The sequence below is a fragment of the Symphalangus syndactylus genome, chromosome 5 (assembly GCF_028878055.3).
Source record: "Symphalangus syndactylus isolate Jambi chromosome 5, NHGRI_mSymSyn1-v2.1_pri, whole genome shotgun sequence".
NCBI lineage: Eukaryota > Metazoa > Chordata > Mammalia > Primates > Hylobatidae > Symphalangus > Symphalangus syndactylus.
Window position 1 is genome coordinate 23,006,390 of NC_072427.2, and position 26,817 is coordinate 23,033,206.

Consider the following 26,817-nt stretch of genomic DNA (forward strand, 5'->3'; position numbering starts at 1 on the left):
ATATACTATATTTTGCTTCTCTACTTATTTGTCAGTGGACATTTGGGTTGTCTTCTCCTTTAGGATTTTATGAATACTGCTGTTATAACAGAGTGGTACAAACATTTGTTTGAGTCCCTGCTTTCAGTTTTTTTTTTTTTTGAGACATTCTTACTCTGTCGCCCAGGCTGGAGTGCAGTGGCATGATCTCAGCTCACTACAACTTCCACCTTCTGCCTTCTGGGTTCAAGTGATTCTCGTGCCTCAGCCTCTGGAGTAGCTGGGACTACAGGTGCCTGCCATCACATCTGGCTAATTTTTGTATTTCTAGTGGAGACAGGGTTTTGCCATGTTTGCCAGGCTGCTCTCGAACTCCTGACCTCAGGTGATTCACCTGCCTTGTCCTCCCAAAGTGCTGGTATTACAGGCATGAGCCACTGCGCCTAGCCCCCTGCCTTCAATACTTTTGGGTACATACACAGCAGTGGAATTGCTGGATCATATGGTAATACATCAGACTTTTTGAGGAACTCTCATAATGTTTTCCACAGTGGCTGCACGATTTTACATTCCCACCAGCAATGAACACATGTTCTAATTTCTTCACATCCTCACCGTATTAGTCTGTTTTCACACTGCTGAAAAAGACATACCCAAAACTGGGTAATTTATAAAGGAAAGAGGTTTAATTGGCTCACAGTTCCACATGTCTGGGGAGGCCTCATACTCATGGCAGAAGACAAAGGAAGAGCAAAGGGACATCTTACATGGTGGCCGGCAAAGAGATTATTTGTGCAGGGTAACTCCCTTTTATAAAACCATCAGATGTTGTGAGACTTATTCAATATAATGAGAACAGCAAAAGAAAGACTCACCCTCATGATTACATTACCTCCCACTGGGTCCCTCCAATGACACATGGAAATTATGGGAGCTGCAATTTGAGATTTGGGTGGGGACACAGCCAAACCATATCATTTCACCCCTGCCCCCCCCATATCTCATGTCCTCACATTTCAAAACCAATCATGCTTTCCCAACAGTCCCCCAAGTCTTAACTCATTTCAGCATTAACTCAAAAGTCTATAGTCTAAAGTCTCATCTGAGACAAGGCAAGTCACTTCTGCCTATGAGCCTGTAAAATCAAAAGCAAGTTAGTTACTCCCAAGATACAACGGGGGTACAGGAATTGGATAAATACACCATTCCGAATAGGAGGAATTAGCCAAAACAAAGGGGCTACAGGGCCCATACAAGTCTGAAATCCAGTGGGGCAGTCAAATCTTAAAGCTCCAAAATAATCTCCTTTGACTCCATCTCTCACATCCAGGTCACACTGATGCAAGAGATGGGCTCCCATGGCCTTGGGCAGCTCTGTCCCTGTGGCTTTGCAGGGTATAGCCCCTCTCCTGGCTGCTTTCACAGGCTGGCATTGAGTGTTTGCAGCTTTTCCAGGCACATGGTACAGGCGGTCAGTGGATCTACCATTCTGGGGTCTGGAAGAAGGTGGCCCTCTTCTCAAAGCTCCACTAGGCAGTGCTCCAGTGGTGACTGTGTGTGGGGCCTGCACCCCAAATTTCCCTTCTTCACTGCCCTAGCAGAGGTTCTCCACGAGGGCTCTGCCCCTGCCACAAACTTTTGCGTGGACATCCATGTATTTCCATACATCCTCTGAAATCTAGGTGGAGGTTCCCAAAGCTCAATTCTTGACTTCTCTGTACCCACAGGCTCAACACCACATGGCAGCTGCCAAGGCTTGGGGCTTTCACCCTCTGAAGCCATGGCCCGAGTTGTACCTTGGCCCCTTTTAGCCACAGCTGGTGTGGCTAAGATGCAGGGCACCAAGTCCCTAGGCTGCACACAGCAGGGGGGCCCTGGGCCCTGGCCCATGAAACCATTTGTTCCTCCTATGCTTCTGGGCCTGTGATGGGAGGTGCTGCTGCAAAGGTCTCTGACATGCCCTGAAGACATTTTCTCCATTGTCTTGGTAATTACCATTTGGCTCCTTGTTACTCATGCAAATTTCTGCAGCTGGCCTGAATTTTTCCTCAGAAAATGGGTTTTTCTTTTCTGTCACATCTCAGGTTGCAAATTTTCTGAACTTTTGTGCTCTGTTTTCATTTTAAAACTGAATGCTTTTAACAGCACCCAAGTAACCTCTTGAATGCTTTGCTGCTTAGATATTTCTCCCACCAGATACCCTGAATCATCTCCCTCAAGTTCAAAGTTCCACAAATCTCTAGGGCAGGTACAAAATGCTGCCAGTCTCTTTGCTAAAGCATAGCAAGAGTCACTTTGCTCTAGTTCCCAACAAGTTCCTCATCTCTATCTGAGACCATGTCAGCCTAGATTTCATTGTCCATATCATTATCGGCATTTTGGTCAAAGCCATTCAACAAGTCTCTAGGAAGTTCCAAACTTTTCTGTCTTCTTCTGAGCTCTCCAAACTGTTCCATCCTCTGCCTATTACCCAGTTCCAAAGTCACATCCACATTTTCAGGTATCTTTACAGCAGCACCCCACTCTACCAGTACCAATTTACTGTGTTAGTCCGTTTTCATGCTGCTGATAAAGACATACCTGAGACTGGGTAATTTATAAATAAAAAAGGTTTAATTGACTCACAGTTCCACATGGCTGGGGAGGCCTTACAATCATGGTGGAAGAGGGAGGAAGGAAGAGCAAAGGGACATCTTACATGGTGGCAGGCAAAGAGAGAATGTGTGCAGGGAAACTCCCCTTTATAAAACCATCAGATGTTGTGAGACTTACTCACTATCATGAGAACAGCCCAAGAAAGACCTGCCCTCATGATTAAATTACCTTCCACCGGTTCCCTCCCACAACACATGGGAATTATGGGAGCTAGAATTCAAGATTTGGATGGGGACACAGCCAAACCATATCACTCACTAACAGTTAACTTTTTTCCTGTTTGTTTTATAATAGTCATCCTAATGGGTATGAAGTGGTATCTCCTTTGCATTTCCCTGATGGGCATAAAGTGGTATTTCATTTGCATTTCCCTAATGATTAGTGATGTTGAACACCTTTTTATCTGCTTATTGACCATTTATATATCTTCTTTGGATAAATATCTATTCATGTCTTTTGCCCAATTTTTAACTGGGCTATTTCTTTTTTTTTGTTGCTGAATTGTAAGAGTTCATTATATATTCTGGATATTAACCCCTTGTCAGATACATTATTTTCAAATATTTTTTCCCATTCTGTGGATTACCTTTTCACTTTGTTAATAGTGTCCTCTCATGCACAAAGGTTTTAATATTGATGAGGTGCTTTTATTCTTGAATAGGGCTTAGGTAGTTGTAATACTCTTGAGTGTTTTTTTCTTGTGGGATTTTGTAGGCACTGCTTCCTTGTGTTCTGGCATTAGATGTTGCTGTGGAGAAGGCAGACCTTTCCCCTTGCAGGTCGCTTGCTTTCACTGCTTGAATGTCTCAGAAATTCTTCTGATCCACATCTTTCCTTTTTTTGTTTTAATTAGAAAAGTAGAGAAATAGGAAAGTTTAGAGACTAGTATAATAAACTCATGTGTACCCACACCCTGAAGTAACTCATGTTAATTCTTTATCATTTTTGAATGACAGTTTTGTTTTTTTTTGAGATGGAGTCTTGCTCTGTCAGCCAGGCTGGAGTGCAGTGACTTGACCTCCGCTCACTGCAAGCTCCGCTTCCTGGGTTCACGCCATTCTCCTGCCTCAGCCTCCCGAGTAGCTGGGACTACAGGTGCCCATCACCATGCCCAGCTAATCTTTTGTATTTTTAGTAGAGATGGGGTTTCACTGTGTTAGCCAGGATGGTCTTGATCTCCTGACCTCGTGATCCACCTGCCTCGGCCTCCCAAAGTGCTGGGATTACAAGCATGAGCCACCGCGCCTGGCTAACAGTATTTTTTTAAATCAATGTTTTGGCATGCACATAGTTTAATAAGTTTCTTGGGTTGGGTTCTAAGAAGAAGACCTGAGATGAAGATTCGTATCCAAGTGATTTATTCCAGTGGAACCCAAAAACGAAGTGAGAGAGGTGGAAGACAGGAAGGAGCACAGCAAAGATGGGATTTGGGGTGAATCTCAGCCATTGCCTATCCTGTGGCAGCTCTGGAGGGTAAATTACTCAGAAGAGTTTGTCCTGCCTTAGGGCAGGCAGCTTGGCCTACATCTGAATTTTGAAATATATTAACATAAAGATGTTTTTCATCCTCTTACATTTTAGGGCCTACAGAATCTGCAGTGATATTCCACATTTCATTCCTAAAATTGATTTTTAGTGACTTTTCTCTCTTTTATTCTTTCATAGTCTTGCCAAGGATTTTAATTTTATTAGTCTTTTTTAATTTGTTGATCCTCTTGCTTATATTTTTGTTTTCCATTTCATAATTGCTATTCTCGTCCTTATTATTTTTTCTTCTACTTTCTTTGGGTTGTATGTGTTGTCATTTTTCTATGTCTTGAAATAGTTTAAGATCATTGATTTTTTCACCTTTCTTCTTTTCAAATATGTGCATTTAAAACTACAGATCCCCTTCCAAGCATAGTTTTAGCTGCTTTACTCAAGTTTTGATATGTAATATATTCATCTTCATTCATTAAGAGTATTTTCCAGTTTTCATTGTGATTAATTTTTAACCTATGGAATGTGTTTGGACATTTTCTAGTTTTAAACTTGCTTTTTTGCTTTGTTGTCAGAGAAAAAACTCGTATTATTTCAATCTTTGAATTTTTGAGATTTTTCTGTATGGCTTAGATCATGATAAATGTTTATAAACATTTCATAAATACAAAAATATATATTCTGAGATGGTTAGTTGTAGCTTTCTATACAGTTACATAGTTTCAATTTGTAATTTAATTGTTTCCATATTCTATATTGTTACTTTTTTTCACCTGCTCGATAAGTTAATGATAGTTGTGTCAAAACCTCCCACCATCATTATGGATTTTTCTATTTCTTCTTATAGTTCTGTCAGTTTTTGCTTTATATATTTTGTGCTTATGTTGTTAGGTACTTCCACTTTTAGAATTTGTTCCATCCTAGTGAAATCAAACTTCCAACAGTATATAGCATCTCTCTGTCTTAAAGTCTGCTTTGTCTAATTAGTGTAACTAAGCCAGATTTATTTTGATTAGTAGTCTTATGGTATATATTTTTTTCAATCTTTTATTTTTAATCTTTCTGGTCATTATATTTAAGGAATGTCTCTTTTAAACAGAATGTAACTGAATTTTAAAATTTTATCCTGACAATCTGTCTTTTAATTGGTGATTTATTCTATTTGGGTTTAATGTAATTGATATATGTGCATTTAAATCTTCCATTTTACTATGAGCTTTTAAAATTTATCCATCTGCCTACACTCCTTTTTCTCTCCATTTTTGTCTTCTTTTGGATTGATTGAATGTGTTTTCTTATTATATCTTCCCCATATACATTAATTTGGAAGTCATACACTCTTTTCTGTTTTTTTTTAGTGATAACTCTAGAGCTTAAAATATCTATCCTTGACTTATCAAAGTCGAATATTAATTGGTACTTTTATCTTCCTCACGGATGATACAAGGAGCTTAGGATACTTTAAGGCCATTTATCTCTCTTCTGACTCATAGGCTGTCATTGTCAGGTATGTTAATTCCATATAAATATTTAAAACTCCACAATCCATTTTAATTGCTGTTTTACACAGTTGCTTTTCTTTTAATTTACCTATGTTTGCCATTCTTATTTTTGCTCTTCATTTCTTTCATCATCTCCAAGCTTCCTTTAATCTTAAAAACACCATTTAATATTTTCTTTAAGACTGGTCTGCTGAAGGTGAATTCTCTTTTGTCTGACAATCTCTTACTTTAATTTCCTGGAGGACATTTTTGCTTTTGTGGTTGTCCTCAATGGCATGGTTGATCTGTATTATCTAGCCCACCATTCCTCTCCATCAGACTTTTAAATTTGGCAACCTACAGTTACCTCTTTTTAATCTTACCTGATGTTGCGTTATATATGCTTCATGATGACTAACCCAAGGGCATAGATAATATCCTATTAAATCTTCCCTCATGTAAAGTATCTTTATGTTTAAGAATTTATTTTTAACAAAAATAAAGTCAGTATGAAATAAAGCTCTTGTTGTATTTGAATGTTGTCTCTTGCTACAATCTGAGAGGACCTGGTTATGATTCTTAGAAAAGAACAAGCTACTTGTCTAGTAGGTATAAACACTGATTGCATTAATAGGGAAAAATAACCTAGATATTGTCAGGCATGATATTGGTTTGTATGGGGGTTGTCACTGGAGATGTGGCCCATGTGATTCCTCAGATGATCTCCTGCAGGGCCCATGGTTTCTTGTGTGTTAGTGCTAGCATAGGTACGTTCCAGAATATGACTCTTTTTTTTTTTTTTTTTTTTGAGATGGAGTCTCGCTGTATCACCAGGCTGGAGTGCGGTGGTGTGATCTCGGCTCACTGCAACCTCCACCTCCTGGGTTCAACTGATTCTCCTGCCTCAGCCTCCTGAGTAGCTGGGGCTACTGGTGTGAGCCACTGCGCCTAGCCAGAATATGATTCTTAAATACACTGATATCTTATGTCAGAAATACTGCAAAGTCCACATGTGGAAAGGGAGTGGAGTTTAGACACTGGGCATCATGGAATGACGTATATTCTGCTTCTGTGGACACACTCTGATCTTAGAGTGCAGTAAAGACAACTATCTGAGTCAATTTGTGCTGCTATAATGAAATACCTGAGACTGGGTAATTTGTAAAGAACAAAAATGTATTCTCTCATGTTCTGGAGGCTGGGAAGTCCGAGTTCAAGGCACCGGCAGGTTTGGTGTATGGTGAGGGCTGTTCTCTCTGCTTCCAAGATGGTGCCTTGTTGCCATGTCCTCTAGAGGGCATGAATGCTATGTCCTCATGAGGTGGGAGGGCAGAAGAGAGGGAACTAACTCTCTCGAGCCCCTTATAAGGGCCCTAAGGGCTCCACCCTCATAACTTAATCACCTCCTAAAGGCTCCACTTCTTAATACTATCACATTGGTGATCAACTTGCAACATACAAATTTCCAGGGACACATTCAGACCTCGGCAAAAACCAAATGTCCTTTGTTTTATTTTTAAGCTGCATGTTGTATGAATGTTTCTTACTTCTGGAAAATAATGCCGTTCTATAGCAATACTGTGAAGAATCTTATATCACTTATAAATATACATGTCTTTTGATTTAATTCTTTTTTTTTTTTTGAGATGGAGTCTCTGTCACCCAGGCTGGAGTGCAGTGACGCAGTCTCAGCTCACTGCAGCCTCTGTCTCCCAGGTTCAAGCGATTCTCGTGCCTTGGCCTCCTGAGTAACTGGGACTACAAGTGCACACCATTACAGTTGACTAATTTTTGTATTTTTTTTAGTAGGGACGGGGTTTCACCATGTTGGCCAGGCTGGTCTCGAACTCTTGACCTCAAGTGATCCACCCACCTCAGCCAACTGAAGTGTTGGGATTACAGGCATGAGCCGCCGCACCCGGACTTGATTTACTTTCAAGCTGACAGTCATTTGTCATCAACAAAATCCTAGTTTGATCTACAGAGGCCAGGAAGATAATATGAATCCTCACAGTGGCTGAATGGGGGGGGACTGGGCATATTAGAAGCCACATGCCCTTTAAAAATCGGATGCCTGGGCCAGGCGTGGTGGCTCACGCTTGTAATCCCAGCACTTTGGGAGGCCAAGGCGGGCGGATCACGAGGTCAGGAGATCGAGACCACGGTGAAACCCTGTCTCTACTAAAAATACAAAAAATTATCCGGGCGTGGTGGCGGGCGCCTGTAGTCCCAGCTACTCAGGAGGCTGAGGCAGGAGAATGGCGTGAACCCGGGAGGCGGAGCTTGCAGTGAGCCGAGATTGCACCACTGCACTCCAGCCTAGGACACAGAGGGAGACACCATGCCAAAAAAAAAAAAAAAAGAGTTACCTTGAAAGATTATGCTTCATTCTATTCTCTACTGACTGACTTACTCTATTTGTTGTGTGCTGTGACTCATGCATTTTTATTAATAATTTTAAAATCAATACTTGAAGTAAAACTGAAGACATCGTAAAATATCTGTTTCACAATACTCCTCTTCCACCATCCCCAAGTCCAATAAAAGTTTGATAAATTTTGAAGATTTCATGTCCTGACCTATTTTTCATTGCTCACTTATTCTCAAAAAAAAAAAAAAAAAAAATCGGATGGCCACACTTAGTTTTAATTATTGCCATGCTGTGATGTGAATTTTATTTTATTTTTCTCTTATTTTCCTGAGAAGTCAGAAATCTAGATTTTTTTTTTTTTTTTTTTTTTTTTTTTTTTTTTTTTTTGAGGCAGGGTCTCACTCTAGGCCTCAGAAATCTACATTTTTATGTGACACGGAGTCTCGCTCTGTCGCCCAGGCTGGAGTGCAGTGGCGCGATCTCGGCTCACTGCAAGCTCTGCCTCCCAGATTCACGCCATTCTCCGGCCTCAGCCTCCCGAGTAGCTGGGACTAGAGGCGCCCACCATCACGCCCGGCTAATTTTTTTGTATATTTAGTAGAGACGGGGTTTCACCATGTTAGCCAGGGTGATTTCAATCTCCTGACCTCGTGATCCGCCCGCCTTGGCTTCCCAAAGTGCTGGGATTACAGGCATGAGCCACCGCGCCCGGCCTAAGAAATAATTCTTTTTAGGGGCTTGTTTGGCAGAATATGCAATCATTGTTAAATAACCCAGACCTGCAGGCCAGATTCCTCCCAGCGACCAACAGCTTGCCCCCTTTATCTTAACCATTATCAGGTAAACTGCTCTCATTCTTTACACACAGGTGCTGAGAATCTTACCTCAAAGGTGGGCTTGAGGATGCTTGGGAAGCCTGAATGAAATTGGCATTTGCCACAAATCATTTAATACAGAAGCCTGGGAGTCATCCTAGCATCTCCTTTCTTCCTGCATCTGGTCAGCTGCCAGCTCCTATTGATTCTAGCACCTTTGAGCTTTGCATCTATGCTCTCCTCCTCCAGACACTGGTAAATCTAGTCTAGGCTCTTGTCTCTTGCATGTCAGTGGCCTTCTAGCTATGCTCTCTGATGTGAGGCTTTGCTCCCTCAATCCTTATCCACACTCCTGCCAGAGTAATTTTTCCAAAATACAATCTGCCTAAGTCACTCCTCCGCTTAAAAATATTCCAGTGAGTCAATAAATTACTGTGCTGGAAAGCTTCTCTTTGCCCTCCAGATCCACTCTCCACCCTTCCCTACCCCGCGCTCCACCCACTGGGAAGCTGACCTGCATGGACAGCATCAATGGTCTCCCTTGCCCTCTGGCTCCTGGTTGGGTTTGGCCAATAACGAGTACTGCAGAGCCACTGGAGAGAGGGAGGACAGAAGTGTGTTTATTTATTTCCCCAGCTCTCTCTTTGTGGGTTGCTGTGAGCTCTGATTCTCAACCGAAGGCCTTAGCTCCTCTCAGGCAGCCCTGTATACACAGCCCCTGCCTGCCCTTGCCCCATCTAGCATGCGGGGCCAAGGCAGATAATGAGAATCGTCAGATCCACAGAATCTGGCTGGCACCAGCCCCAGGGTGCTGCACCAGGCTTCATGGTTTCCCTGTACCCTGTCCACTACCTTGGTAAATAGTGTGTTTTTAAAATGCTTCCCAAGCAGGATGGCAAGTGTGTTAGTGTCTGAAATAATGAAAAATGTTGTGTGCTCAGCATATGGGATATGTGGTGCTAGCAGGAGCCACCAGAGATGAAGCTGGACAAAGGGTAGCGTGGGGCACAAACAGCCTAGAGGGGCAGAATGTGTGTCCTGAGGAATTAGTGAAGGGTTTTAAAGGTGGTAAAATAATTAGGAGCACATTGACTAGGAAAGTGTCAACCAAATCCTAGAGGCCATCAACTGTCAGGATAATGAGTTTTGGAGCAGTAGAGGGTAGAATGGACTGGAGAAGGGAGACGTGAAACACAGAGGTATGGAGCATTTCTCAATAGTACCTAGCACACAGCTTTAGATATATGGGTGTTTAATATATCCTGGTCAGACTGAATTGTTGAGTCTGTGTGACAGCTTGAGTGACATTTTTACGCCGTTTACCCAATTCATATTTTAAAATTTCTTTTGTTAAAGACCTTAACGTAGTATTAACCTGAAAGAATGTATTTACTCTTAACTAAATCTGGGTCGTTTGAGATCCCCTTAAATAACCTTTGTGGTAACATTGGAATGAACATTTATTTGATGTCTGGGAAGTAATATCCCAGTGGAACTCATTTTATTTTGGGTTGTTTTTAATATGGAGCTGTTAATATAGCATTTCCAATAAGTGACCTTATACGTGAAATCTGTGTTTAATTACTAACGTTTTAGCAAGACTAGTAGAACTGTAGTATTCATTATAAGTCACAGATTTAAGAACTTGTCAGGAAAATATTTTATGATTTGATTTATGCCTGGGAATCCAAGAAAGGCAAGCAGTACTTGAGTCTTTATGAGATGGTGAACATACTTATTTCTACAGTATTTTTGGCTTTTACCAGCCCCATTATATAACGAGTAAACAATATCTTTTTTGGAATTTTTCATCCAAAATATTCCCTAGCTAGAGCTTTACTTAGGAAAATATGATTTCCTAAGAGATCTTTAAGCCTGATAATTTGAACCAAACAACACAAAGTGCATACTGCTTCTTTGGAAGTGTTTTCATAGCTTTCCTTTTAGTGTTTTCCTTTTCCCTTTAAAAAAAAAAAGAACTTTTATTGGGTGTTTTATTGTGCAAACTGTACATGTTTGTCATATAACATTAGAAATTATAGATGATCATAAAAGAAGAAAGTAAAAAGTGTTTGTAATTCCATCACAATTATAAAACAGAGGTGAGCACAAAATAAGGACTCACATGTAACCTATCATACGGAAGAAGGTGATAGGGATACATGAGGTGCTGCCCGTGCTTCCAGCAGGGTTGGTATGTTCAGTGGAAAGTCTATCCCAGCTCTCCTAACCAAGGTACCAATTGCTCCTGTTTCACGGTCTCCTCCCATTGGGCCCCTTGTGTCTGTTGCTCTTGACAACCAAAGATTGCCATTGCCTCACCACAGCCCTTGTCCCTCTCACCTGATGCTTGTTGATTTGTGAGCCACTTGAGGGCCAGATCCACACTTGTATTCCCAGGGCGCTGAGCACAGAGCCTTGAACTTAGCAAGCTCTTGGTATAGTTTGTGTGAGAAAATGAACAAATGCATGTGAGTTCATGAACATCAGTCAGGAATGAGAATTCCTCGTGAAAGAACCTAGACAAAATGAAATACTTTTGAAAAGCAGAAGTGTAGCTCTGCTTGCAATATAGAGGGAGAAAAAAGTAAAAGACTTCATAGAGATATCGAAAGAATGTTGTGGTCAAGCAGATCACAGCAGCAGATGTATTTGATCCAAGAGGCGAAATGCTAACTGTGAGTGATGATAGCTGGGCTGCTGTATTTGACTGGATTCCTGGTCGTGAAAGGAAGTGGAGCATCAGTGGGGAAAACACACATATGTCCATAAGGAAAATGCAGGCTTTGTCTGGGGTAAGATAGAAAGGACTTCTGCCTGGGCCCCTTCTTTAAGGAGAAAATAACTTTTATTGGATGTTTTATTGTAAAATTATACATGTTCATTGTATGACATTAGAAATTATAGATGTTGGCTGGGCGTAGTGGTTCATGCCTGTAATCGCAGCACTTTGGGAGGCCTAGGTGGGCGGATCACCTGAGGTCAGGAGTTCAAGACCAGCATGGCCAACGTGGTGAAACCCTGTCTCTACGAAAATACAAAAATCAGCTGGATGTGGTGGCGAGTGCCTGTAATCCCAGCTACTTGAGAGGCTGAGGTGGGAGAATCGCTTGAACCTGGAAGGCAGAGGTTGCAGTGAGCCAAGATTGTGCCACTGCACTCCAGCCTGGGTGACAGAGTAAGACTTCGTCTCAAAAAAATAAATAAAATAAATTATAGATGAGCCTTGGACACACATGGTTCTCAAAGCCACAGTTGTTCACCTGCAAAATGGGGATGGTGATATCTATCTTAAACGGCTTGTTGAGAAGGTTAGAGAGAAGGTAGGAAAAGTACTGGCAGGCAGTACTCACGCTGTGCATTAGTAATGATTAACAGTGTTTGCATTATGTAGGACAAAGTTGTTCAGGTCGTCTTCCATGCTCTGCCTCAGATTCTGGTCCCAGACAGGGTCACAGAGTGACATGATATTGATTGAAGCACACTTGGATTGGGTCCAAATAACAACTCACCATATAAAATAATAACAACATGGAATTTAAATGATTACTTGAGACAACCTAAAGAGATGTTTGAACAGGGGGAGTTGGGAGCAGCTATACTCAACTGACAAACGCAGATATTCACCTGGGTTATAATCAGGCCAAAGATCCAGCTGATATCAGTCAGCTGTATTTTATTGTCATTAACCTTCAGAGCTGGGGCTAACCAATGTGGAGCTGCTACATACCTCTTCTCACAGGAGGCTTACCACCACCATGCAGCCCAAGAATACAGGTTCCACCCTGCCGGATCCAGTTCCTTCTGATGGCTGATTTCTTCCCTCCCCACAAACCTTTCTGCCTCCTGACATTTGATGACGGTAATTGGCATTATTTCATATTTTTATTGTAACATTAAACTGTGTTCAGATTCCAAGTCTGATTAGTTGGCTGCTTACTTGGCATTATGGTCGGCTTACTAGTTTAAAAAGCAGAAATATGCATTAATGGAATGCTGTAAGATTAGAGAGCTATGTCCCACACGTTTATCAGGGACTTGGGTGAAGACAGGGAAGCTGCAGAGCTGAGCACAGTGGCTCGTAGATAGGGTGACAGGATCAGGGTTCAAACAGATCTCAACAGGCTGGTATTCTGGGCCAAAACCAACAAAAGGAAATTCAGTAGTGATAAATGTTAAGTCTTGCATAAGTACAAATGGGAGAGAGCTGGCTCTCTCATCATTGTTTTGAAAAAGACATTATTTTTGAGGAAGAAAAACAATTGCTTACCCTTATTGAGATACTCACCAACTGCATGCATGGAGATGCTGCCTGTACTTTATATGTGTTATTTTATTTAAATCTTGTTTGGGTAAAGATTATCATCTCCATTTCATAGATGAGTTTTAGAAAGTTTAAGAAACTCAGAGTCAAACAGCTTTTAACCATTATGTGATGCTGTCTCCAGAGCAGATTCCAAAAAATGGGCTGGCTGAAAAACGAAGGAATGGAGGGAGGGAGAGAAGGAAACTTAGGTTTTATCTAAAGAAACCTGGATCGTAGGTGCAATGTATAGTCTGTGTTCTTAGATTCAGTGTTGTATTCTGGACACTACATTTTAAGACTTAAAATGTGCAAATTTTGATGTATGCCAAGAGAAAACATAGTTGCAAAGGATCTGGGAACGTAGAAGGAACTAGGAGGCTTTCAGAAAGCTTGAGAAGGGCTCTTCTGTAGAAGAGGATCAAGGCTCTGTCCACTGCTCTGGAAGGATGGAAGCTCCAGGGAAGCAGGTTCTGTTTCACTGCAAGGAAGACAACGCAAACGTACATTTTCAGCAATGGCCCAGGTGGCGCTCCATTCTGCTTCAGTGGAGTTATTTCTGAATATCTGTGTTATTATTATGCTGCTAGGATCAAAGGGAGGAGAGCAGAACTGGGTGGAAATCTGGGATATTATTGCTATTACTCTCCAGAGAAATAATACATTAAAAAGGCAGAAGGGCTGGCTGCTGGAGACGGCATTGGGGTTTCAAAACAAAATCCAACCATCTTCCTGGCTGAGGAGAGGAGAAAAACTCAGGGACCCCTCTTGAGGTGCCATTTGTGCTCTACTTTCTTCGAGGGAAAATATCTTACCTATCCAATCAGAGAAGCCAAATGCTTGCACTTATAACATGCCTATTTTAGTTATTTTAGAATCAAGTTTTTTTTTTTTTTTTTGTAAGTTAAGGTAGAGAAGTTATGGAAAGAAACCTGATTCTAACTATGAACTGAACAGATGGAATAGTGGGAATAAAAACAAATTAAAACAGTATTGCAAAAACTCTCAACTTTCATTTAAAAATATATATGATGATGTTTTTCAACTTTTCACATTCAACCTTTCGGTATATCGAGTGACAAAATGAAAAATCAATTTCAGCTGTGTATATTTTAAACATTTACTTAAATGATTTGGACTTACCCAACCTAAAAGTCCAGATGAATGTATTAAACTGCTTATTGTATTTTTTTGTGAATTAAAACTTTATTTTTTTATTATGTTATAGACAGGACACAGTTATGTTTGGTGACGTTTACTATAGAAAATTGAACTGAACAGTGGTCTAATTAGAACAGTAAATAGTATGGGTTTAATTAGCCCCTATTCCTGATGACAGATTTGATCAGTCACCAGATATTTATCCTTTCCTTTCACTTGACTGTTACTGAAATATTGCCTCTAGTAGGACTGCTTACTGTGCTATAAATAGGTAGCTTGGCAACAAGCCATAAAGCCCGTTGACCGACTTGAGTGAAAATTATTGGAAAACCCCCTCTTTGCTTCCAGTCATTATTTCTTCATTTCACTTTTGAAGGTCCTTTTCACAGATCCCTCTTTTAATTTAATTTTTTTTTTTTTGTTAGATGAGGTAACTTGCCTAAGGGCTTAAGGAAACCTGTACAATATCTAGTTCAGTCACATGCTGCAGTTTATTAGTATGTCACAGTTTCTTTCATAAACTTTGCTGTTCTCCAGCTTAGAACTTACCTATTAAATTCTGACTTGAACTTTTCTGTACACCAAGAATATGTGGTTTTTGTTTGTTTGCTTCCTTGTTTTTAATTAAGGTATGATGTGTTTTATTAAGAAAAGACTACAAAATGCAGAGAAACAGCAACAACAACAAAAATATGTTAAAGTCACCCAAATCCCTCACACGTAGAGGTAGCAATGGTAACATCTTGATTAACCTCTCACTCCTCTCCCTATGCATGTACAAAGTTTACATGTATGAAAAATGATATAGATTTAATATGATTATCTAATGATTGTCTTTTTCCCTACCCCAATATTTTTAGAATAGAAATTTCAAAAACCATGAAAGTTCAAATAGTAATAAAACTGGCATTTAACAATTTATCATATTCTGGGGGGGACTAGGGAAAATTAAACATTCAGTTGAAGTTCATTTCCTGTCTTTTCCCAACAACGTTTGTTCCTAGTCCTACTTCCTCCATTCTTAGAGCTAATTTGGTATGTTTCCAGCCTCTATACCCAGCCTATATACACGTTCTTTTACTGGTACATTTTGCATATATATGCCTATGCCTATAGCTTTATCTGTAGAGAAGAGATAGAAAATGATATATGTGTTTTTATTTTAACGTAATTAAACCTATCGGTCTTTTCCTTTATAATTTCTACTTTTATTGCTATATCTAGGATAGTCTTTCCTATACAACTATTGGTATAGGTATATCCAAGATTAATCTATTAATCTATAATATTTCTAATATTTTATGGTTTCAGTATTTTAACATACATTTCTAATAGATCTGGAATTTATTTTGGTGTATTCTATGAAGAAGTTATTATGATTTTTAAAAACACAAAACATGCTGGGCACGGTGGCTCATGCCTGTAATCCAAGGACTTTCGGAGGCTGAAGTGGGTGGTTCACGAGGTCAGGTGATCGAGACCATCCTGGCTAACACGGTGAAACCCCGTCTCTACTAAAAATACAAAAAATTAGCCGAGTGTGGTGGCGGGTGCCTGTAGTCCTAGCTACTCGGGAGGCTGGGCCAGGAGAATTGCTTGAACCTCGGAGGCGGAGGTGGCAGTGAGCTGAGATCACATCACTGCACTCCAGCCTGGGTGACAAAGCGAGCCTCCATCTCAAAAACAAAACAAAACAAACAAACAAAAAGCCCACAAAACATTTGTCACATTGATTTGTAGTGCTATACTGTGTCCTTATACTTGATCTGTTTCTGGACTCTTTTTTTTTTTTCATTTTAATAGGTCCATTTGTTTATTGCTGTGCGAATTCTCTACTCTTAATTGAGACAATTTTCCTCTCATTTTACTTCTTTTAATTGTGTTTAAAAAAACTCGTGACATGAGATCTACCCTTTTAATAAATTTTGAAGCATATAGTACAGTATTGGTAATTGTAAGTACAATGTTGAAAAGTGGATCTTTAGAACTTTTTAATTTTGCGTGGTTGAAACTTTATACCCATTGGACAGTAACTCTTCATTTCCTCATCACCCCTGTCCCTGGCAACCACTATTGTACTTTCTGCTTCAATGAGTCGGTCTATGTTAGATACCTCATATAAATGGAACCATGCAGTATTTGTCTTTTGTGACTGGCTTGTTTCACATAGCCTAGTGTCCTCAAGATTCATCCATATTGTGGCATGTGATAGGCTTTCCTTCTTTTTAATGGCTCCATAGCATTTCATTGTGTGTATACCACATGTTGTTTATCCATTCATCTGTTGATGGACATTTGGGTTGCTTCCATGTCTTGGCTATTACAATGAGTGTGCAAATATCTCTTTGAGATCCTGATTTCAATTCTTTTGGATAAATACCAAGAAGTTGGATTGCTGGATCATATAGTAATTCTATCTTCCTTCACAATATTTTAGCTTTTTTTTTTTGAGACAGAGTCTCGCTCTGTCACCCAGCCTGGAGTGCAGTGGCATGATCTCAGCTGTTACCTCTGCCTCCTGGGTTCAAGCAATACTGGTGCCTCAGCCTCCCGAGTACCTGGGACTACAGGCATGTGACACCACGCCCAGCTAGTTTTGCCATGTTGCCCAGGCTGGTCTTGAACTCCAGGAAATCTACCCACCTCGGCCTCCCAAAGTGCTAGGATTATAGACATGAGCCAGCACGCCTGGCCTCCCTTGGCTCTTATAGATATTTATGCCACTAGATGAACTTTAGAATCATTTGTTATGTTTCAAAAAATTTTTCTTTGGGGATTTTGATGGGACTTGCTGTAAACTTATAGATAAACTTGGAGAGAAGTAGCATTTTACAGTATTGAGTCTACTCATTCAGGATTATGGTTGTTTCTTCATTTATTCAAGTATATTTTAGACCCCTTAGTAAAGTTTTGTAACATAATAATAAGCTTTATTTCTTTTCAGGTCTATACCTACATCTATCTATGTACTTTTTACTTCTAATTCCCCCTCTTCTCTGTAGTATTCTAAATTAAGTCAATGGTGGAAAGTCTAGGAGACCAGTTAAACCAAACTGTACTCATAATTGACTCTTCCCTGTTTTCTTGGATTCGAAACCTTTATAACCTGGCCAACTATGTTCATATGACTTTGTTTTCTAGGAATGGAGATTCTGTCAGGAGGTTCCACAAATCCTTATGCAAGGTTTCTTGGGAGTTACCGCCAGTCTGCCTGACACACAAGCAAGTCAGAATTTCACTCATGAGCACTTCTTTTTTTTTTTTTTTTCTGAGACAGAGTCTTGCTCTGTTGCCCAGGCTGGAGTGCAGTGGCGCAATCTTGGCTTACTTCAACCTCCACCTCCCGGGTTCAAGTGATTCTCCTGCTTTAGCCTCCCAAGTAGCTGGGATTACAGGCATGCACCATCACACCTGGCTAATTTTTGTATTTTTAGTAGATGGGGTTTAGGCTCAAGCAGCGTCCTTGCTATGTAAGTTAGAAAACAGAATAATATAATTGATATTTAGCCAATTTATTTAAATTTAGGAATGATAAAATTTCAGATATAATACTGAGCTTAAAAGCTATCTTGATAAAACCTTCTTAAGGTGGAAAGGCATGCATGTGTCAACTGATTTTCATATAAACCTGTCTTGTTTTTTGTGCAGTCATTCCAAAGCAAAGCATTTTTGGGTAACATTGATCTTTGTGAAGAGCTTAGATGACTTTGGATTTGGGAGGCTGAGGCAGGCAGATCACCTGAGGTTAGGAGTTCAAGACCAACCTGGCCAACATGGCAAAACCCTGTCTCTACTAAAAATACAAAAGTTAGTCAGGTGTGGTGGTGGGCACCTGTAATCCCAGCTACTCAGAAGGCTGAGGCAGGAGAATTGCTTGAACCTAGGAGGTGGAGGTTGCAGGGAGCTGAGATTGCGCCATTGCACTCCTGGGCAATAAGACCGAAACTCTGTCTCAATTAAAAAAAAAAAAAGGTGACTCTGGAATAACTGGGGAAGGTTTGGGATATTTCAACCACATTTGCCTATAATTTATTGTGTGGTTTTTTTTGTTTGTTTGCTTTTTAACATCTAGACCTCAAGAAACACTCGTTCAGATGAAGAGAGAGATGGCAACTGGGATGCTTGGGGCGACTGGAGTGACTGCTCCCGGACCTGTGGGGGAGGAGCGTCATATTCTCTGCGGAGATGTTTGACTGGAAGGTCAGTGGTGGCTTCACTTGCTCCTGAATGTGGAATGTGCCAGTGCTTCTGGATGGGTGGAGAGGAGAGATAACTTTATATGGCTTTGGAATGTGCTGTGATGATGGTGTAACATTTGCTTTGTCTAAATGTTAGTCAACCTAGGTTAACATATTTAAGCAGCAATGGTCCCGTTTTCATGGGTGTGGCCATGTTTCGCACAGGACCCAGGAGCACTGGACATTTTGGGCTTTGAGGAAAGGAGATCCTGGCACTTTAAGTCACTGGTTTAAAGTTGTCAAGAGTTGGGGCAAGAGGTCAAGTCTTCTGAGTTATGCCCTTGGGTTGCTGCAACTTAATCCAGTTCTTGTTCATCTATTCTGAGCAACCCATTGATTAAGAACATGATACAAGTTCTGTTTTCATATTTTAGGTATGTTTATGTTAAATAATATTTGCAAAAATGTAAAATCAGCTTTTTTAAAAAACCTGTAAATTTCTAATAAGCCTGTGCTTATCATTGTTTTTGAGACACTTCAAGGTAATTCTTTATGGGACAGTTTAATTCCCAGTCAAGGATTTTGCATCAGCTCTTAGGTAAGACAGAGCCCCAGATTGATGGAATCTGATGTGCTAGTCTTGTACAGAAGAAGATTCCGAGATTATGTCAGTCATCTTCAGATTTGGAATATTGTTAGGCAAAAGAGTAAATTGGCCTTTGCTGATTAGCTTCAAGATATAGAGTAGAAATGCAGGGAGAGCATATTTTGGCTGGAGTTTGGATTTCGTTGAGGTCACTGTTTTATCATACATTAAACGGTGACCCAGTATGTCCTCCAGTTTCCTTGTGACAGTGCAGAGCAGGGCAGATGAGAGATTGTACATGTGGCCTTTGAGATGAAAGACTCACTGGTCTACTCCAGGAAGGCCTGGGAAGGTTGCTGGAGGTACTGTAGTAGCATTCCCTCAGGGTGAGTTCTAACTCAGAGCATGGAAGCTTCAGTAAAGCATTGGAGAACTAAATCCAGGGATTATTCTTGCAAAGAGAAAGTGTTATGCCTGCTTCCCCATATTTCCACCTTGGTGAGCAGATATAGGCCCTGGTATTCTGTGTCATGCTGTGTGGAAGAATGATGGGGTATCATGTTGTATTGGGATATATTTATTCTGCCAAGGAGGCTGTAATAGGAGAGCTACACCCTGTGGGCAAGGGAAGGAGGCTCTTTTTTTTTTTTTTTTTTTTTTTTTGGAGACGGAGTCTCACTCTTGCCCAGACTGGAGTGCAGTAGCGGGATCTGGGCTCACTGAAACCTCCGCCTCCCAGGTTCACGCAATTCTCCTGCCTCAGCCTCCCGAGTAGCTGGGATTACAGGTGCCTGCCACCATGCCTGGCTAATTTTTGTATTTTTAATAGAGACAGGGTTTCACCTTATTGGCCAGGCTGGTCTTGAACTCCTGACCTGAATGATCCACCTGCCTTGGCCTCCCAAAGTGCTGGGATTACAGGCATGAGCCACCATGCCTGGCCAGGGGGCTTCTTATGTAAAGGGTGAGTTCTTTCCCACTGCTGGCCAGCCACATGGGGGAGAAGTTTCCAGCCTGGAAATGAGTGGGGAAGGGAGAACTTTGGCATCTCTTTCTAAACTTCAAGTCTGAGAAGTCTGAATAATTTGCAATTAGTGGTAGGGTTAGAGTGGGAAAGGAGTGGGATTTATTTGCACTGGTTTTTTTTTTTTTTTTTTTCTAGTATGTACTTGCATTTGTTAAAGAGAATTTAGAGGAATATATTAAGGACCATGAATAACCACTTTCATCCTATTGTCATACAACTAAAATGTTCACATATTTATTTATTATTTGGTTCATTTTTAAAATTTCTTTGATTTTGCTTGGAACATAATTTTGCCAAGTGATATATCTCCAGAAGGCTGAAGGTAGGGAAGGGCAGTTGCTCAACTTCTTCCATCTTTTCTACTCGTACTCAGAAGGGGAGACTTGGGCAAGAGGAGAGGAAAGGGAGGCAGGAGAGTTCTTGGCTTTATTGTTGAGAGCAGGTATTGGTGTTCTCTGTTTGGCAAGTGTCTTAAGCTGACTGTTGTGAGCACTTTGATGGATTTTCTGAGAAATTGCCTTTGCCCTCTCAAATTCCTTGGGATTTCTTGCCTCCAATTCCCTTGAAATGTGCTATTCACAACACTTTGGCTTGGTAATATTGCTCTTTCCTCAGCTCTGAGACTGCTAGACATGCCCCCAGCTTCTCCCTATTTACATGTGCTAACCCCTCTGTGGCCATCTTGGTAAGTTCCTAAGACAACCACATGCTGGCACTCATGCACGTGCCCACATCTGGTTCACAGGAAACCCTCAGGTAAACTTTGCTAAACAAACTCTTCAAGTCCAGGGAGCCAGTGCTGCAACACCTACTCTGCTTACATGGGCTGCTGCAGCTGTTCTCTCAGCCCTTAAATTTCTCAGGTGTGAATTAAACACCAACCAACTGTTGGTGACACATATTGAACTCTTCAAGTGGTATCCTTAAAATTTCTTCCTCTTGATTTGGGGTTAGCAGACTGAAGCCCTCATCCCTTCTTGATGGTGCAGAATGAGAGGTAGACTCACAGCACACCTTTCTCAATGAAATCCTCAGAAGTTCTTCCTGTAAGTCTCTGGCTCCAGATCCTTTTAATTCCCTTGATGTGGGTAATGAGTTTAACTCCAGTGAATTAAGCTAACACATATCCTGCCTTCAAGGTTCTTACATCTAAGGAGACAAACAATAAACAAGTAAACAATCAAATTATATATAATTAAAAATTATGTCACTGGCCAGGTGCAGTGGCTTATGCCTATAATCCCAGCACTTTGGGAGGCCGAGGCGGGTGGATCACCTGAGATCAGGAGTTCGAGACCACCCTGACCAACATGGAGAAAGTCCACCTCTAATAAAAATACAAAATTAGCTGGGCATGGTGGCACATGCCTGTAATTCCAGCTACTTAGGAGGCTAAGGCAGGAGAATTGCTTGAACTCGGGAGGTGGAGGTTTCAGTGAGCTGAGATTGCGCCATTGCGCTCCAGCCTGGGCAATAAGGGCGAAACTCCGTCTCAAAAAAAAAAAAAATTGTGTTAAGAAAATCCATAAAATGGTCAGGGAAGCCCTCTGTGCTGGGGCATGTTTATGCTGAGATATTACTGCTAAGAAGAAATCAATTATGTGATGGGAAGGGTTATGAGACCAAAAAAGTTCAGATAGTGGGAGCAGCATATGTAAATATCCTGAAGCAGGAAATGAAAACAGCCTTTTATGTCTGGAGAACAATTAGATAAGAGTGAGCAGAATGGGCAGTCTCCTGCTGACTGCCACTGCAGACAGAGTCTTGGTGGGCACAGAGTCAGCCAGCATCCCACCCTGGGCTAACACTGTGTAGAGAACAGTGGATCCTGCCCCACCCTGAGCAACCACTCCTACTTGTGGGGCACACAGAAGGCACTCACACCTGCATCTGCCAGTGCCCCGCCCGTGAGCCAACACCACCTCCAGCATGACTGAACACACAGTCACCAACAGGGGCCTCCTGCCCACCCCTAGCTGCGCTGCCTCTGCCACTGTGGTGAATGCCTACAGAGAGGCAGGACCCCCGGCACCTGGTAGCACTCCACCGTAGCTGCCACTATCACTGCTGCTGATATGTGCAAATGAGGATGGATCCCGCTGTCATCGTGCTATGAAATACTTTGGCTGACATCAGCCATCAGAGTGTAATGACTGGCAGTCCAAAAACATTTTGGCCCCCACAGTGCAGTGGATTCCTAACATCAAGGAGTCAGAGAACAAAGTTGGGGCCCAATACAAGTACCCCAGAATTAGAACATCCAGTCTAGGTATTGGGAGCTGAGTGTTGGACCCCTAAAATCTTTTATAAATGAAGCCAGTTGGCTGAATTCACCTTATACTAGAATCAAGCCCTCAAGGTCATTAAAAAAAAGGATAAAAGAAACAAAATTATGCAAAAAGTCAGCAACCTCAAGGATTAAAGGAAGATAAGCCCACAAAGATGAGAAAGAATCAGCACAAGAACCCTGATAACTCAAAAAGCCAGAGCGCCTTCTTTCTAACAGATGACCACCTTGCCTCTCCAGCAAGTGTTCTGAACCAGGTTGAGATGGATTAAGTGACAGAAATAGAGTTCAGAATATGGACAGAAATGAAGATCCTTGAGCTATAGCAGTATGTTGAAACCCAGTCCAAGGAAGCTAAAAACCATTATAAAACAATACTGGAACTGGCAGACCAAATAACCAGTACAGAAGAGTATGTAACTGAACTGAGAGAGCTGAAAAACACCGTACAAGAATTTCATAATGCAATCACAAGTATTAATAGCAGAATAGACCAAGTGGAGGAAAGAATCTAAGAGCTTGAAGACTGGCTTTCTGAAATAAGACAGTCAGACAAGAATAGAGAAACAAGAATGAAAGGAATGAACAAAACCTCTGAGAAATATGAGATTATGTGAAGAGACCAAATCTATGACTTATTGGTATCCCTGAAAAAGAGGGGGATAATGGAACCAACTTGGAAAACATATTTCAGGATTTCATCCATGAGAACTTCATGGATGAACCCAAATAGCTAGACAGGCCAACATTCAAATTCAGGAAATGCAGAGAACCCCAGTAAAATACTTCCCAAGAAGATCATCCCAAGAGACATAGCCATTAGATCCTCCAAGGTTGAAACGAGAAAAAATGTTAAAGACAGAGAGAAAGGTCAGGTCACCTACAAAGGGAAGTCCATTGACTAACAGCAGACTTCTCAGCTGAAACCTTACAACCAAGAAGAGATTCTGGGCCAGTATTCAACATTCTTAAATTCCAACCCAGAATTTCATATCCAGCCAAATTAAGCTTCATAAGTGAATGATAAATATGATCCTTTTCAGACAAGCAAATGCTGAGATAATTTGTTACCATCAGATCTGCCTTATAAGAGCTCCTGAAGGAAGCACTAAATATGGAGAGAAAAGACCATTACCAGCCACTACAAAAACATACTGAAGAACATAGACCAGTGACACTATAAAGCAACCACATAAACAAGTCTGCAAAATAACCAGCTAACATCATAATGACAGGATCAAATCCACACATATCAATACTAACCTTGAATGTAAGTGGGCTAAGTGCCCCAATTAAAAGACACAGAGTAGCAAGCTGGATAAAGAACCAAGACCCATTGGTATGCTTGTCTTGAAGAGACCCATCTCACATGCAGTGAGTGACACACATAGGCTCAAATAAAGGGATGGAGAAAAATCTACCAAAAAAATGGAAAACAGAAAAAAAGCAGAGGTTGCAATCCTAGTTTCACACAAAACAGACTTTAAACCAGAAAAATTTAAAAAGACAAAGGGTATTACTTAATGGTAAAGGGTTCAATTCAACAAGAAGACCGAACTATCCTAAATATATATGCACCCAACACAGCAGCACCCAGATTCATAAAGCAAGTTCTTAGAGACCTTCAAAGAGATTTAGACTCCCTCACAGTAATAATAAAAGACTTTAACATCCCACTGACAATACTAGACAGATCATCAAGACAGAAAATTAACAAAGATATTCAGGACCTGAACTCAGCACTGGATCGAATGAACCTGATAGACATCTACAGAACTCTCTACCCCCAAAAAACAGAATATACATTCTTCTCATCACATGGCACTTACTCTAAAATTGATCACATAATTGAAAGTAAAACACTCCTCAGCAAATGCAAAAGAACTGAAATCATAAAAAACAATCTCGGCTGGGTGCAGTGGCTCATGCCTATAATCCCAGCACTTTGAGAGGCCAAGGTGGGAGGATCACAAGGTCAGGAGATCGAGACCATCCTGGCTAACACGATGAAACCCCGTCTCTACTAAAAATACAAAAAATTAGCCGGGCGTGGTGGCGGGTGCCTGTAGTCCCAGCTACTCCAGAGGCTGAGGCAGGAGAATGGCATGAACCCGGGAGGCAGAGCTTGCAGTGAGCCGAGATTGCACCACTGCACTCCAGCCTGGGCGACAGAGTGAGACTCTATCTCAAAAAAAACAAAAAACAAAAAACCGAAAAACAATCTCTCAGACCACAGCACAGTCAAATTAGAAAACAAGACTAAAAAAATCACTTAAAACCATACAATCACATGGAAATTGAATAACTTGCTTCTGAATGACTTTGGGGTAAATAATGAATTTAGGGCAGAAATCAAGAAGTTATTTGAAACTAATGAGAACAAAGATACAACATGCCAGAATTTCTGGGACACAGCTAAGGCAATGATAAGAGGGAAATTTATAGCACTAAATGCCCACATCAAAAAGTTAGAAAGATCTGAATTTAACAACCTAACATCACAACTAAAAGAACTAGAGAACCAAGGGCAAACCAATCCCAAAGCTAGCAGAGACAAGAAATAAATCAGAGCTGAACTGCAGGAGGTTGAGACACAAAAAACCATTCAAAAGATCAATGAGCCAGGTGTGGTGGCTCACGCCTGTAATCCTAGCGCTTTGGGAGGCTGAGGCGGGTGGATCCCCTGGGGTCAGGAATTCAAGACCAGCCTGACCAACATGGTGAAATCCTGTCTCTATTAAAAATACAAAAATTAGCTGGGCATGGTGGCAGGCGCCTGTAATCCCAGCTACTTGGGAGGCTGAGGCAGAAGAATCACTTGAACCCAGGAGGCAGAGGTTGCAGTGAGCCGAGATCCTGCCATTTGCACTGCAGCCTGGGTGACAAGAGTGAAACTCCATTTCAAAAAAAAAAAAAAAACTTCTCAATAAAGTAGGTATTCAAGGAATATACATCAAAATAATAAGAGCCATCTATGATAAACCCACAGTCAACATCATACTGAATGGGTGAAAGCTGGAAGCATTCCCCTTGAAAACCAGCACAAGACAAGGATGCCCTCTCTCACTACTCGTATTCAACATAGTGCTGGAAGTTTTGGATGAGGCAATCAGACAAGAGAAAGAAATAAAGACCATTTAAATAGGAAGAGAGGAAGTTAAACTATCCCTGTTGGCAGATGACATATCCTATATCTGGAAAACCCCATAGTCTCAGGCCAAAAGCTCCCTAAGCTGATAACTTCAGCAAAGTCTCAGGATACAAAATCAATGTGCAAAAATCATTAATATTCTTATACACCAACAGTCAAGCCAAGAGCCAAATCAGTAACACAATCCCATTGACAGTTGTTACACACACAAAATAAAATACCTAGGAATACAGCTAACCAGGGAGGTAGAATATTTCTACAAGGATAACTATAAAACACCACTTGAAGAAATCAGAGATGACACAAGCAAATGGAGCAACATCCTATGCTCATGGATAGAAAGAATCAATATTGTTAAAATGGCCATACTGCCCAAAGGAATTTATAGATTCAATGCTATTTCTATTCAAGTAACATTGAAATTCTTTACAGAACTAGGAAAAAAAACTATTTTAACATCCATATGGAACCAAAAAACAGCCTGAATAGCCAAGGCAATCCTAAACAAAAAGAATGAAGCCGGAGGCATCATGCTGCCTGACTTACAACTATACTTCAGGGCTACAGTAACCAAAACATCATGATACTGGTGCAAAGACGGACACATAGACTAATGGAACAAAATAGAGAACCTAGAAATAAGGCCACACACCTACAACTTATGATCTTGACAAACCTGACAAAAACAAGCAATGTAGAAAGGATTTCTTATTCAATAATTGGTGCTGGGATAAATGGGTAGCCATATGCAGAAGATTGAAACTGGATCAATTCTATACATCATATACAAAAATTAACTCAAGATGGATTAAAGACTTAAATGTAAAACCCAATACTATACAAACCCTGGAAGACAACCTAGGCAGTACCATTATGGACATTGGAATGGGCAAAGATTACATGATGAAGACACCAAAAGCAGTTGCAATAAAAGCAAAAATTGAAAAATGAGATCTAATTAAACTATTAAGTTTCTGCACAGCAAAAGAAACTATCAATAGAGTGAACAGACCGCCTATAGAATGGGAGAAAAATTTTGCAAACTATGTATCTGACAAAGGAACTTAAATTTACAAGAAAAAACAAACAACTCCATTAAAAAGCGGGCAAAGGACATGAACAGACACTTTTCAAGAGAAGACATGTGGCCAAAAGTCATACGAAGAAAAAAGCTCATCATTGATCATTAGAGAAATAAAAATCAAAACCACAATGCAATAACATGTCACACCATTCAGACTGGCTGTTACTAAAAAGTCAGTAACAGATGCTGGTGAGATTGTGGAGAAAAAGGAGCATTTATACACTGTTGGTGGCAGTGTAAATTAGTTCAACCTTTGTGGA

General features: G+C 40.8%; 1 protein-coding gene across 2 annotated transcripts in view; it reads left to right on the forward strand.

Moving 5' to 3' along the window:
- ADAMTSL3 (ADAMTS like 3) overlaps nucleotides 1–26,817 on the forward strand; it is a 385,342-nt gene that overhangs the window by 99,497 nt on the left and 259,028 nt on the right. For both annotated transcript variants that reach the window (XM_055277435.2, XM_055277434.2), the window contains exon 4: nucleotides 18,317–18,444. In XM_055277435.2, coding sequence (XP_055133410.2) covers nucleotides 18,317–18,444 — 128 coding nt within the window. The remainder of the gene's footprint in view (nucleotides 1–18,316; nucleotides 18,445–26,817) is intronic.